The sequence below is a fragment of the Watersipora subatra genome, chromosome 7 (genome assembly GCF_963576615.1).
Source record: "Watersipora subatra chromosome 7, tzWatSuba1.1, whole genome shotgun sequence".
NCBI classification, from domain to species: domain Eukaryota; kingdom Metazoa; phylum Bryozoa; class Gymnolaemata; order Cheilostomatida; family Watersiporidae; genus Watersipora; species Watersipora subatra.
Window position 1 is genome coordinate 33,608,560 of NC_088714.1, and position 15,860 is coordinate 33,624,419.

The 15,860-nt window shown below is 37.2% G+C and overlaps 1 protein-coding gene across 1 annotated transcript in view; it reads right to left on the reverse strand.

Moving 5' to 3' along the window:
• Positions 1-15,860, reverse strand: part of LOC137401181 (signal-induced proliferation-associated 1-like protein 2) — a 93,121-nt gene that overhangs the window by 956 nt on the left and 76,305 nt on the right. Inside the window, exons 28-33 of the mRNA XM_068087566.1 lie at positions 13,302-13,319; positions 11,581-11,671; positions 10,965-11,071; positions 7,353-7,486; positions 5,030-5,096; positions 3,105-3,290 (exon numbers count right to left, since the gene is read on the reverse strand). Coding sequence (XP_067943667.1) covers positions 3,105-3,290; positions 5,030-5,096; positions 7,353-7,486; positions 10,965-11,071; positions 11,581-11,671; positions 13,302-13,319 — 603 coding nt within the window. The remainder of the gene's footprint in view (positions 1-3,104; positions 3,291-5,029; positions 5,097-7,352; positions 7,487-10,964; positions 11,072-11,580; positions 11,672-13,301; positions 13,320-15,860) is intronic.

Here is a 15,860-nt window from a genome sequence, read left to right on the forward strand (position 1 = left end):
CATACTAAATTGCTGTCATAGACTTTGTTAAAGAGTAGATACATACTAAATTGCTGTCATAGACTTTGTTAAAGAGTAGATACATACTAAACTACGAACAAAGAATTATGCACTCAATAGATAACTATAGACTCTAATAATAGAGAGCTGGAGAGTATTAATATATACTGTGGCTATAGACTCCATTATTAGACAATTGTGCACTCAGTCATTACATAGCCATAAAGTATTAATAGATAACTATAAACTATTAATAAATAACTATAAACTATTAATAGATAATTATAAACAATTAATAAATTACAGACTCTAAATAGGCAGTTATATATTCTACTAAAAAGAGATACACACTCTATGAATAGACAACTACACATTCTATTAATAGAGAACTATAGAATATCAATAGATTAATAGAATATTAGTAGAATGTTTAATTACGCACCACATCAATAGATTCACACTCTAGCAATAGATAAAGTCAGTCACTATATCAATAGCTAGTGGTCTGGCACTCTAGCAATAGATAGTGGTCAGGTGGTCAGCAATAGATAGGCATATATGCACATAACATGTAGTGACACGCGTACTCATCCACAATAGCCCATAGTTTTGCGAAGAGAATGGAAGCGAGTGCTTCCCTATCTGCTTTTAAATTGGTGCACACAGAAGCAAAGTACCACACAGAAAAATTATAGAGAAATAGGAATCTGGCGAGATAAAGCGAGAGATTGTAAATTGCTGAGGGAGATACAGGTTAGACTGAGGTTTAGATTGAGGGTTAGACGAGCAGTTACCTTGGCGTGCCGGTGCTAACTCTGCCTGCTCCTTCAAAGCAAACAACCAACTGTTAACACAAGCCACAGCATCTGACTAGTACGGTTCGGTGTTCCTAAGTTGATCGAGGTGAGGTCATGGGCAGGCGTGAACCTGATGCCAACCCAAAGTGTTTTGACATCCTTTTGTAAACAATAATCAACAGCCTAATTGTTAATAAATGGGCGCATTTATCTCTTGAAATGATCGATTACTCATCATTATAGCTTGAGGTTCTATAACACACTTCGGGTTTTAAAATTGAACTTACCCAAAATTTTAATAAATTTTTATTCACAAGTATCGGTATTTTTCTATCATTTGCGATTGTTTTTTATGTTTGAAGTAATCTGACTTCCAAAATGTTTCAAGATTAAAATCGACAAGACTTAATCACGGGTAAAATGCTCAGACCAGGCGTAAGTGCGATTACGACGTCTATAGTAGCAAAGCGATCGAGAGAATAGAGACACACAACAGTGAAATTTGAACGCAATAGCTGATATCAACTATAGGAGCTAGAATGTCATGTCATGTCAGCATGCATTTTTCTTCTGAACATTTGTCGATTTTAACCCTTTGGCTGGGTTGAAGCCCCGCAAAAACACCAGAAAGTCGTGTAATTTATTTTTGAAAATTCAATAAAATCGGTATTTTATGAACATGCATAGCTCAAACTCAAATTTCTTCTATGAACAAAATCTTTTGTACACAAACATTCATTTACATATATCTACTAAGTACTATAAAAAAACTACAACCATGTACAATTGTCCCTGTATGAAATGCTTGGAAGCATTCCTTTCGGTAGAGTCCAACGCTATAACATAGCCGTGCGAGCTACCATAACGATAGTTTTCTCTCTTGGAATATACGATCGTATATTCCAAGTATATTAAAGGTTGACTTGCAACAAAATTCACATTACAATTATTTAGTATCAAAAGATTTATCACGTCTTAATCTGCTGTAGGTGCAAAATATGTGGAAATGTGATTACAAGCTCTTAAAAGCTCAAAAGCAAACAGTTAATCGCCGCCATCACGAAACCAGGGTAGATTGGAATCAGTTTATTTCTCTGACGTAGTCATTCCATTTGGTTATCATTCTGACACCTGATGTTCTCACGTGAACTGAAATGCCAATAAAAGGCTTAAGAGAAAACTTCTCGTAGCACTAGTTTATGACAAACATTTCGGGTTTACCAAAGAGCCCGTGTCAAATATAGATGCTCGCTACTTTAGTTTTGTTTCGGCTTGGTAATCTGATCATATGACCCATACTTTCTGCCAAACAGCGCGAATAATTTCTGCCGCATTTTTCGATTATCACAGGTGACCAACAGGCTCGTCAAGTTTATCAGAGAATGATATGTACTCCTTCGAGCTAAGGATAAAAAATTAAAAAAATTTTCACAGTAGGTTATAAGATATCAGTGCTGAAAGTGGCAGCATTACAGTAATGATGAAATAGACGCATAAGGACAATAGACATGGTTTTATGGAATGCGTGAAGTATATTTGTGAAAATATTTCGGCGAATGAGGTTGCATGAAAGTGTAAACAGAAGCCATCTCGTTCAGCTACGCCCCATTTGAGCCGTTTATGAAAGGAATTCTAATCTCCAAACCTACAACACAGCAGAGTAAAACATGGTGAACCTTTTGATACCAAATAACTATAATGTGAATTTTGTTGCAAGTCAACCTTCAAAAATCCAAAAGGTTTACATCACTTCTATCATCTGAATTATATTTATTCTGACCGGAAGAAAAATCACTAACGATCGCGGGATCAAATTTTTATTTTACCGTTTTGAACGTTGAGCCCATGTTGACTGGTTTTTCCAACTTTTATTCTTTTCCAAGGAGGCGCGATTTCATTAGCTTTTAGCACAAAGCGACACCTCACAGATAATAATTTCATATTGTAATTCATCGACTAATATCTTGTTTATGATATTTAAAACTTACTAGCGTTCATGTTCTTTGTTTAACGTTACTAGGCGACAGCTTTATAAACGTCTACCGAAAATGACATAAATGTCATTTCCCCACGCAACCAATAAACGACATTTTTGTCGTTTCCCCAGCCAAAGGATTAATGATGAAACATCTTGGCAGTCAGATCACTTCAAACATCAACAAAAATCGCAAATAATAGAAAAATGCCGATACTTTCGGATAAAATCTGCTAAAAACTTTGTGTGTGGACTCATCTTTAACTAATCTTAGGCTGCACAAGAGACGGTTGAGATCGGTGACGCACCAGAAACAAATGTTGGCAACTCACCTCAAAGACGAGTTCTGCTTCCTTAGCTCTTCGACTTCCAATCGCAAGTCTTCACTTCTATTTTTCTCCAATTGAAGCCTTCGCTCTAAATCTCTAGACTTGCGCTTCTCCGTTTGCAATTCATGCTCAAGTCGACTGCACCGTTTCTCCATGTCCCTAGCCTTGTCCAGAGTAGGGGTAGAACTTCTAAAAAATAAGCATATTCTAGGGAAACTGTAACCTGGTGCTTAGCAACAGAAAACAGTGTTGGATTATAAAAACTCTAACAACTGGAGATTCGAAGCGGTTGTCTAGACACTCATAAGTTAGACACCTAGACACTCATAAGTTAGACATCTGCCCACTCATAAGTTAGACACCTGCACACTCATAAGTTAGACACCTGCTCACTCATAAGTTAGACACCTGCACACTCATAAGTTAGACACCTGCACACTCATAAGTTAGACACCTGCACACTCATAAGTTAGACACCTGCACACTCATTAAGTTAGACACCTGCACACTCAACCTCTGTCCAGCATTAAAACGTGTTACTAATAGTGTCAAACCAAGTTAACCTGTTTTAATATTAGCTTCACATAATAGAACTATTTATGTTTATGCATATCTTTTTGTTAGCAGAAATTCGTATCTGAGCTGAAAAACAACACTAAATATTTGAAGTAACTAAATATAGCACTGAAAAAAATGCATAAAACTATATAAAACACTAAATGTATAAACACTACATGTATATACATGTATAAACACTACCTGTATATACATGTATAAACACTACCTGTATATACATGTAGTGGATATACATGTAGTATATATACATGTATATCCACTACATGTATATACATGTAGTGGATATACATGTATATCCACTACATGTATATCCACTACATGTATATACATGTAGTGGATATACATGTAGTATATATAAACTGTATAAACCTAAACTATATGTGAAATCTAAATTTATAAAGCAATAATGAGGGAAAAATATATTTATAGGCACTTTACCATAAGGAATGGAAAAGCAGACTGGAAATTCATACCTTTGAATGGCTGATAGAAATACATGGAGTAACTTATTCTAGCTTACATTAGATATAGTTTAAATTACCTTCATATATTTTATTTTTTATTTTTCAAACATCTCTATGAAGTTTTATTCTTTTACTTACAAAGCGCAATATTTTAGAAATTTCTGGCGGTGTATATTGGTATTTACTTGCTGTGGCGACAAATATTTTCTCAAGTTTGTGATATATGTCAATAACTCCCATGTACAAGTACATACAAGTCAGCTTGAGTGTACAATCAGAACATCAGAAAACAAAAACAACTCATTTAGCGATTAACTCATTCGTTGACCAAAAAGTTCTCTAGTAGAGAAAATATATATCCACCATCAGCAAAACCAACGAGCTCTCCATTCAACCAAATATAACCAGTTTGTGATACCAATGATGTCATAGTTTTATTGATAACTTACCCTGACAGGAGGTTGTCGTTGTTCTCAATGTATCAATGATGTCATAGTTTTATTGATAACCTACCCTGACAGGAGGTTGTCGTTGTTCTCAATGTATCAATGATGTCACAGTTTTATTGATAACCTACCCTGACAGGAGGTTGTTGTTCTCAATGTATCAATGATGCCATAGTTTTATTGATAACCTACACTAACAGGAGGTTGTTGTTGTTCTCAATGTATCAATGATGTCATAGTTTTATTGATAACCTACCCTGACAGGAGGTTGTCGTTGTTCTCAATGTATCAATGATGTCATAGTTTTATTAATAACCTACCCTGACAAGAGGCTGCTGTTCTCAATATACTTATGATGTCATAGTTTTATTGATAACCTACCCAGACAGGAAGCTGCTGTTCTCAATATACTTATGGTGTCATAGTTTTATTGATAACTTACCCTGACAGGAGGCTGCTGTTCTCAATGTCAGTCGAAGAATCTTGGGACCGGTTAGTGGAGGATTTTTCTACAAACAAGACATCCATTTGTGGTAAAAAACAATAAAAAACCTTCTAAAACTTTTACAAAAAGATAGACCTTAGCTGAGATTTAACCATCAACTTCATCCCTAAAAATCATGAAGCTATTCACCAAACTCCTACCACCCTACCTTCAATCGCGGATATATAACTAGCAATGCATACAAATACGGTAACTTGTTAGGAGCATGCGGATTATTGTTATATTACATTCGATCTAAGCTATTACACAAGATACTATAAGATATTGTAACAAGAATACAACTGCAGTTATGATCTATAGCAAGTTTTCCAGCAGGCAAAGCTGGTACGTAGCAATACAACTAAAAGGAGATATCATGAACAGAACAGCGATAACAAAAGATTGGTGACCAAAATGGTAGGTGTGGGAATGGAATAAATCGGAAAGAACCAAATACGATTTATAAAGAGAATGACTGAGCGAGGGCATTGATTGCTGGTCATAGTAGTTAATTCAATAACTCTAAGGCTATTAACATGCTAATGAAATCATCTTCTCTATTGATTCCTTCCTGATGAGAACCGCGATAGCTGCCTGTGAAGAGGCACGATAAATGGAGAAAGCAGAAAGTTCTGAAACCAAGAGATATCTTGACAAAAAAAAGACGCTCTTTCTGTTATACCCTGACACTTATAGGAGCAAATTTGTTTTTAACACCAACATGTAGACGCGTGGACATATTGTGGCATGTTTACAACAAGTGCTGACGCTGTCCCAAAGCATGCATAGAAAAAAATATCGCAGCAGATACAAAGTATAGAGCGAGTAACATACATAACGGCTAGAGTATCAGATTGACCTAACTACTGTTGTGTATAAACTACACCATGATCAAATTGGTATAAGTATATATTTTATGGTTAAACCTTTGTGATTCTATCGAGTTTAAGCAAATGTATATTCCAGAATGTATATATCTACATATATTTAATTTATGGTGTCATCAACTCGCAGAGAAGATTCAACAATCACATATGATACATGACTAAGGTCTGAAACATTGGGAACGCATTGGCCATCTTGGCATGCTAAAGCAAGAAACCTTACAATAGGCCATAAAATTTGGTAAGTTGGACCTAAATCAACAGAAAGGCTTACAAACTGTTCTTTGACAATTTTTAGAGCTCCAAAATATACATTTTACAGCAGCTGCTATTTGCAGTGTAAAATAGTCCATAATCACATTCGCTATGCAATTTCAAGCAACTCACCCCAATATTTAGTAAATAACTCATAGTAACTCAATAACAACCACTGTTACCAATACTAACCAACCACTGTTATCAATACTAACCAACCACTGTTATTAATACTAACCAACCACTGTTACCAATACTAACCAACCACTGGTACCAACACTAACCAACCACTGTTATCAATACTAACCAACCACTGTTACCAATACTAACCAACCACTGGTACCAACACTAACCAACCACTGGTACCAATACTAACCAACCACTGGTACCAACACTAACCAACCACTGGTACCAACACTAACCAACCACTGGTACCAGCACTAACCAACCACTGGTACCAATACTAACCAACCACTGGTACCAACACCAATCATTGTATGAAAAACCAAAAGATTTAGCAAAACTGCGCAGAAATCAGAACCGATAACAAACAACGATTAAAAACAAAGAGTCACCAAAATCTTTGAAAAGATGCTACACAGAGTTTCTGGCAGCCAGTTTAGCTAAGCGTCATCTATCCACAGTAGCGAGAGTAAGGTGTCCATGATAATAATTATGAGAAAATGAGTGACTCCAAAGTTGTGTCCTGTCTCATCTATTACTCAGTTACTACCAACAAAGATATTTTAAAATGTTTTATATAAAACACCCACCTGTATAAACAAAGTAACAAAACCTCTATTGCAATAACATTAAGACAACTGTCAGCAAAATATTAATGTTTGTTTACGTCTATGAAATCTCCCTACAATGCAGATTCAATGGCGCTTTACAAGGGTATAAATTGTTAGAACCAATACTATAATTTTTTTTAACTATAATGACAACGGGTTTGAGCTGGTTCACATAAAATAAGCTGCCAGAGGCCAGTGGACCAACTATTGATAAAGAGAATACAGGCTATAGCACTAGCGGTGATGCATTAGCAGTGACACAGTAAAAATACCACTGATGGCACTGAGAGAGAGAGCATTAACAGCTCAGAGCAAGTGCTAGAAAGTGATATAGAGAAGGCTAAATACCAGAATTTATAGCTTTGGAAGCTGTTGACACCAGTCTGTTCCAGTCAGAGTCCTCATCAGCATCATCTGGAGGAAAGGAACCAGTCCGAGGCTTTCCAATAGGTCTTATCATGGTGATATCATAGGAACCATTCCTTAACAATGATAAAAACAATAGAGTTACAAAAAGTTTAGAGTAAGGAAACGGTGACACAATAAGGCCAACAGAGTTACAGAGCCAATAGCATTAGAGCATACACAGAAACAGAGAGCAATAGAGTGTACATAGATTAGAGCCATAGAGTGTACATAGATTAGAGCCATAGAGTGTACATAGATTAGAGCAGTAGAGTGTAAATAGATTAGAGCAATAGAGTGTACATAGATTAGAGCCATAGAGTGTACATAGATTAGAGCCATAAAGTGTACATAGATTAGAGCAATACAGTATACATAGATTAGAGCCATAGAGTGTACATAGATTAGAGCCATAGAGTGTACATAGATAAGAGCAATAGAGTGTACATAGATTAGAGCAGTAGAGTGTAAATAGATTAGAGCAATAGAGTGTACATAGATTAGAGCCATAGAGTGTACATAGATTAGAGCAGTAGAGTGTACATAGATTAGAGCAATAGAGTGTACATAGATTAGAGCAGTAGAGTGTACATAGATTAGAGCAATAGAGTGTACATAGATTAGAGCCATAGAGTGTACATAGATTAGAGCAATAGAGTGTACATAGATTAGAGCAATAGAGTGTACATAGATTAGAGCAGTAGAGTGTAAATAGATTAGAGCAATAGAGTGTACATAGATTAGAGCCATAGAGTGTACATAGATTAGAGCCATAGAGTGTACATAGATAAGAGCAATAGAGTGTACATAGATTAGAGCAGTAGAGTGTAAATAGATTAGAGCAATAGAGTGTACATAGATTAGAGCCATAGAGTGTACATAGATTAGAGCAGTAGAGTGTACATAGATTAGAGCAATAGAGTGTACATAGATTAGAGCAGTAGAGTGTACATAGATTAGAGCAATAGAGTGTACATAGATTAGAGCCATAGAGTGTACATAGATTAGAGCAGTAGAGTGTACATAGATTAGAGCAGTAGAGTGTACATAGATTAGAGCAATAGAGTGTACATAGATTAGAGCAGTAGAGTGTACATAGATTAGAGCAATAGAGTGTACATAGATTAGAGCCATAGAGTGTACATAGATAAGAGCAATAGAGTGTACATAGATTAGAGCAGTAGAGTGTACATAGATTAGAGCAATAGAGTGTACATAGATTAGAGCAGTAAAGTGTAAATAGATTAGAGCAATAGAGTGTACATAGATAAGAGCAATAGAGTGTACATAGATTAGAGCAGTAGAGTGTAAATAGATTAGAGCAATAGAGTGTACATAGATTAGAGCCATAGAGTGTACATAGATTAGAGCAGTAGAGTGTACATAGATTAGAGCAATAGAGTGTACATAGATTAGAGCAGTAGAGTGTACATAGATTAGAGCAATAGAGTGTACATAGATTAGAGCCATAGAGTGTACATAGATAAGAGCAATAGAGTGTACATAGATTAGAGCAGTAGAGTGTACATAGATTAGAGCAATAGAGTGTACATAGATTAGAGCAGTAAAGTGTAAATAGATTAGAGCAATAGAGTGTACATAGATTAGAGCCATAGAGTGTACATAGATTAGAGCCATAGAGTGTACATAGATTAGAGCGATATGGTGCACAAAAACTGTCAGTAATAGAATATACAGTAATACTTAACTTACGAGTACTCCAACGTACGAGAAACTTAAGATACGAGCCAGCTTTCTAGCAAGTTTTAGCACTAACATACGAGCCATGTTTGAGATACGAGCACTTGAGTGAGTTGCCAAGTATGCCGGAGGTGTTTTATTAGAACAGCATCACTCTGTATTTTTCAACTGCTCAGGTTATACTGTTGTACCGTGTTTTTTGTGCACGATTTTCTGTGCAGAATTATGTGAATTAAAAGTACTGTGCGTAGACCGAAAGTTTGCCAGTAAAATGAAAGATAATACAAAGAAAAAGCAAATGATAACAGTCGATATTAAACGGAAAAGTATTGAAAAATATGCGAAATGTGTATGCGTGATTCAGATAGCTCGGCAATATGACAGAAATACATTCATAATTATCAAACAGAAGGATTATATTCAGGGCATTTAGTTCGCAAAAGGACTAACCAGTTTCTAAACGGTGCAGCGATCTTCACGACCGCTGATGGCATTGGACAAACAATTGGCCGGTGACAGCGTAACTGAAACGATGCAATGTGAAAAGGCCAGCGCTATCTATCCAAACTGTTTAATAGACATTCGGACAAGTTGGCTAGTGGTCGTGTGTTAACCATTTGTGACGACACCTGTGTTCGTCCTAATCGCAACATGTTGCAAGGGCGACAAAGGCAAACGTCCTTAGATAGGTTTATCTTAAAACGGCCGGCTAGTCGTGAAAGCGAAAAAAAGGAAAGATTTCTCGCTAACCAGTGAGAAATTTCAAACTATGAACGCCGAAGAAATTTTAATTATGTTTAGTTGAAAATGAAAGTTTGCTTTTAGGTTTGCTTCTAAGTTTGTCTTTTAATACTTTGATAAAATCTAAATTTATCAAAGTCAACTGTTGTAACGAAGGATAACTTATATCTCCCTCCCTGGCAAATGCGAGTGTTAACTGCTATTGTATGTATTTAATTTTACATTTTAATTAATCACATTTCCTTGCATTATTTTTTATTTGTTGCTTTTTGAAAGCATGTAGTACGTAAGGACAATAGCCAACATGTTCTTTCTGTTACAACATCTTGTTTTGAGTGTTTTATTTGCCTTTTTTTTAGAGTATGGAAACCAATCAATATATATTTAATTGTTCTATATATAAATGAATTGCACCAACATGCGAGTAAATTGACATACGAGCTCAGTCTCGGAACGCATTAAGCTCGTAAGTTGAAGTATGACTGTACATGAGATACTGATCAGTAAGGTATAGTTACACGGAACACTTGGAAAAGCGCCAACCCACAGGTCTCCAGTTGAATTACTATCCAGGAATATCGAGAATACGGTATGGGCCACTAATATATTTTAAGATTACAGTGTGAATAACAGAGCCAGTAATAATGTAGAACTTGGACAATGCACCTTGGTTTGTTTTTTTTTATCACAAAAATGTCATGATTTTTACCTGTTTTCTCAATGACTGGATATTCATTATTTCAAATAAGATTAGGAATGACAAGTGACTTCTGGGTACCGACTAATGACCCAGCTGCCTTGTAAAACAGAGTAAAAGAATGCACCACTTTCCTTTATCACATGAGGTGAGCCATTCATTGTTCCCTTGGTCTGGTGTGCACTAACAGGATTTCACAATTATCTTTTCTCACTTGACATGCTAGGAAGTGCATGCCACACTGGTGCATGCCACACTGGTGCATGCCACACTGGTGCACACCAAATGTTCCATGTTGAAATGGTAAAAACATGAAGGACAACAGAGCGATACGAAAAGTAGAGAATATATCAGAATGAGTAGAGAACAGTGGATAAAAAGTGAAGAAAGGTAAAGGACAGGAAAAGGGCAGGTACCTTGAGTGGTTTCCTTGGTTCGAGTGAGTCTGAGCAGCAGCCATCCTCAAGCTTTCATCAGACAAGGTTCTCTGTAAACCCTTGTTAAAGTGAGCTCCTCCAAATTTCTAAAAAAACAACTACGCTAGCAGCGTTATAGAGGTTTATGAATACATTGCATAGCTAATTCATAATTCTGATGATAAACCATAGCTACATGTACGTATGACCTAAATTCCTACATTATCATATGTAAATCAGTAAATCTGATGGCGAAGCCAGATAGTACTTGTTACTATCCATAGCTATCTGGCTATAGAACTGCCACAATCACAAGTTTTTAGCTGTATTACCACCCACTTTGGTGTCTAAGAGAAGTTTGCTAGAAAAGGTGCCACCTTGGGGGTGTATCTAATAACTACTTTGCTGGCCTGAGTGAAGAGTCAGCCATCTTAGCCAAATTATAATGAAGGACAACAACTGTAAAGGACTGTAAAGGACTGTTAAAGCACACCAATGGTATGAAAATGGCTGCTTGGGTGGAACAAAAAAATTCAGTTATCTGTCATCATTACTTTGGAAGCAAATGCGGAGTGAATAGTGCCCACAATAATCATGCCGAGCCAATAACACTCACCGAATAATGGCCGCTGGTCCCAGAATTCCTCTCAGCCAATGAATCACCTGGGTGGTTGGGTGCCGATTGTCGAGCTAAAATCTCTTGAGACCTACGACAGCAAAATATTACGAGCTACTGTGGTTTAAAGGGCCTGACCTGGAAACAACAGGTTGTGGGTGTTGAGAGGAGGCATCCAACATTAAATTGGTCTCTCTCCCTCCCTTATCTCCCTCTCCCTACCTCACCCTCCCTGCCTCACCCTCTCCCTCCCTACCTCACCCTCTCCCTACCTCACCCTCTCCCTACCTCACCCTCTCCCTACCTCACCCTCTCCCTACCTCACCCTCTCCCTCCCTACCTCGCTCTCTTACTCCCTTATCTCTCCCCCTCCCTCCCACACTCTCTCCTCCCTTATCTCTCCCTACCTCGCTCTCTCTCTCCCTTATCTCTCCCCTCCCTACCTCGCTCTCTCTCCCCCTCCCGCCCTCTCGCCCTCTCTCTCTCCCCCTCCTGCCCTCTCTCCCTCTCACTCTCACAAATCCACAATGGAGAATAATCTGCACTGGGAAGCATTTGTGTAACTAGAATTTGTTGAGCAAAAAGGGCACATATGTCTAATGCAAAATGAACATTATCATTCAAACCAAAGACCAATCACACTATACATATTACGACTAGTAAACCGTGTTTCTGTAATACAAGCCTACAACCAGTATAATATATAATATGAATTTATTACATGTGTTACAACTCTTTTATAGTGTCAGCAAGTCTGAAAGCAGTGGTAGTTCAAATAAGTGAAATCGGCACCTCACTCTCACCATACATGGTTAATATTCTCACTCAACTCAAGGTAAGATGATTACAAATGGTAAAATACAAAACCACAAATGAGCTCTTTCATAAATTTAAACTGTCATAACCTGATTAGAGAAATCCAAAACCAAAGGAGTTAGCAATATGACTCCAAGATAAAGATGCAATAGAAAATACCAAATTCCATGCAATTATAAATGACATCTGACCATCCATAGTCTATCACCTCCCTGTATAACCTGTTATAGTCTATAATCTCCCTGTATAACTAGCTATAGTCAGTCACTTCCCTGTATGACCTGATATTGTCTATCACCTCCCTGTATAACCTGCTATAGTCTGTCACCTCCCTGGATAACCTGTTATAGTCTGTCACCTCCCTGTATAACCTGCTATAGTCTGTCACCTCCCTGTATAACCTGCTATAGTCAGTCACCTCCCTGGATAATCTGCTAGTCATCATCTCCCTGTATAACCTGCTATAGTCTGTCACCTCCCTGGATAACCTGTTATAGCCTGTCACCTCCCTGTATAACCTGCTATAGTCTGTCACCTCCCTGTATAACCTGCTATAGTCAGTCACCTCCCTGGATAATCTGCTAGTCTATCATCTCCCTGTATAACCTGCTATAGTCTATCATTTCCCTGTATGACCTGTTATAGTCTGTCACCTCCCTATATAACTAGCTATAGTCAGTCATCTCCCTGTATAACCTGTTATAGTCTGTCACCTTCCTGTATAACCTGCTATAATAAGTCACCTCCCTGTATGACTAGTTATATTGAGTGCCCCTCTTCCCTGTATTCAGCCACCTGCCCAGATATATAGCCCAACTAACTCCCCTGAACAACATGCGAAGGAAAGTAGGACGCAAGCAACCTATTTAGATGTGGTTATTAAGGCACAGCAAGAAAAGCTCTACCTGTAGCGCTTCATTCTTCTGCAATAAGAGAGCAAGATGTCAATGATGCAGGTAACTTTAGCAATTTGAACCATGAATACAACAACCTTGCAAATAAAAGCTTGCAAACGGAAGCTTGCAGAATATGTTTGGTTTGGCAAGAGAGGATTTAAATAGACTGGCATATATAAATTTGCTCGCTAAAGGCTACTAGTGAGAAGGCTACTAGTGAGAAGGCTACTAGTGAGAAGGCTACTAGTGAGAAGGCTACTAGTGAGAAGGCTACTAGTGAGAAGGCTACTAGTGAGAAGGCTACTAGTGAGAAGGCTACTAGTGAGAAGGCTACTAGTTAGAAGGCTACTAGTGAGAAGGCTACTAGTGAGAAGGCTACTAGTGAGAAGGCTACTAGTGAGAAGGCTACTAGTGAAAAGGCTACTAGTGAGAAGGCTACTAGTGAGAAGGCTACTAGTGAGAAGGCTACTAGTGAGAAGGCTACTAGTGAGAAGGCTGTGTAAAAGAACTAGCTGAGCCAAATATCTACCGTAAATACTAGAGCTGCACAATGATTATAAAATTAATCGCGATTAATAACTGGTATGAACCAGTTAATCTTCGATTAATCTTAGAATTAATCTAGCAAAAACCTGCATATTCAAAAACAAATAATACGGGTACATATAAATTAATTATATTTGAGACAATTGTTAGCAGGATTACATGTTATGTACAACGTACATATAATAAGGTACGATGTAATAATTATTATAAGTATGAAAACAGTCTATGAAAGTCTATAATTAAGTCAGCCAAGAGTTGAGGCAGCACAGTTTATTCACATTATCCGAATAAAGAGATACCCTCTTCCTACGTACAATATTGCCAGCTTTAGAGAATAGCCACTCGCGTGGGGACAGTAGTAGTAAATATTGTCTGCGACAGCTGGTGATGATTTCTGCGCGGTAGGATGAGAATTAGTTACATTATCTTTTAATGATGATGTGCTGTGGTAGTAGGAAAATTCTTTCTGGCATGTAGTGCACTTCGCTTTCTTGTTTACACTTCCAACAACGTACGGAAATGCGAGAGCAAGTATGGAAGACATTTTTTTCTGCTTTCATGTTCCAATCAAGTGTCAATCTTATATCACTTATATTCTAAAGCTGAAATATGATTGTGATTTTTTGAAAGATGAAAATACATGTGGAATTTACTTTAAAAAAATCTTTCTAAAATAAACAAAAAATAGACTGTGAGATACATGTATTAAATAATACTGAAATCGCTTTTCTTGCTATTACCTAGAAACATGTTGAACGGTTAAACTACTTGGCCACACGGCTGGATCGGCACGGTGCTTGTGCATTGTATAAACAAGTTTAATGTTAGCACTCACTTTGTGGTAGAGCTGTGCTCAAGTACTTTTTTTCAGTTCAAGTAGAGTAAGCGAGTACTCAAAACAAAATCGAGTACAAGTACAAGTATACACATGTTTCTGCCTTCCGAGTACAAGTAGAGTATCACAACTTGATTCCGAGTAAAAGTAGAGTATCACAACTTGGTTCCAAGTACAAGTAGAGTTATCTCTCAAATTTCAAGTTCAAGTAGAGTTTTCCTTCTGAATTTCAAGTACAAGTATAGAGTACATTAATCAAATATCAAGTACTTTTTATTAAATTAAAGTAAAACGAACAAACAAGTAAAACAGCCAAATTAACCAGTACAGGTAGGCCTATATATATAATATGATAATGATTAGGGTATGATAATAATATGATAAAATAATATGATAATATAAGAGTATAATGTCCAACTATTCCCGGGTTCTAGTTTTTTTTATTTATACTAGGCCCTGCAGCCTGTTGCATTTGCAGAAAATGAGGTTCTCCAGAACGGCATCGCTCATTGAGGTGCGATGTGGCCTCATCAAGATGCCAGACACTTCTCCCAGACACTTAACTATCATACCATGTTACTTGCACAACATTTCAGTAGTCTATGTGACCTTGGATTGACACTTCAATAAGAAAAAGCCCTTGTTCCAACATACATTACACATGTACAAAGTACAAACAGAGAAATTGTGGTGCTGAACAAAGCCGGTAGTACACAATACAAATTGGATCACAGTCTAGGTAAAGTAAAGAGAAATATTATGTGTCCACAGGGAGTTGACAACTCCCTGGTGCAAGTAAGAGTAGAGTATATTTGATGTAGAGTAAAGTAGAGTAGAGTATTTTGATGTAGAGTAAAGTAGAGTAGAGTATTTAAGTTTGCAAGTAGATTCCGAGTACTTTCTTCCCAAGGGAGTACAAGTAGAGTATATTCATCCCATATTATGGCCCCTTCGAGTAGAGTAGAGAGTAGTTGAAATCGGTACTCGAGTAGTACTTGCACTCGAATTTGTACTCGAGTAGCACAGCTATGCTTTGTGGTTTCATAGTTGAGTCCAAAATAATTGTGGTTGTATATAATTGATAAGAAAGTGCTGCTTGTCATAATACTTATTTGTTAGTAAATTAAATGGTGGTAACCTGCTATGTTAGCGCTATATATTGAACAATACAAAGGCACCACATCATG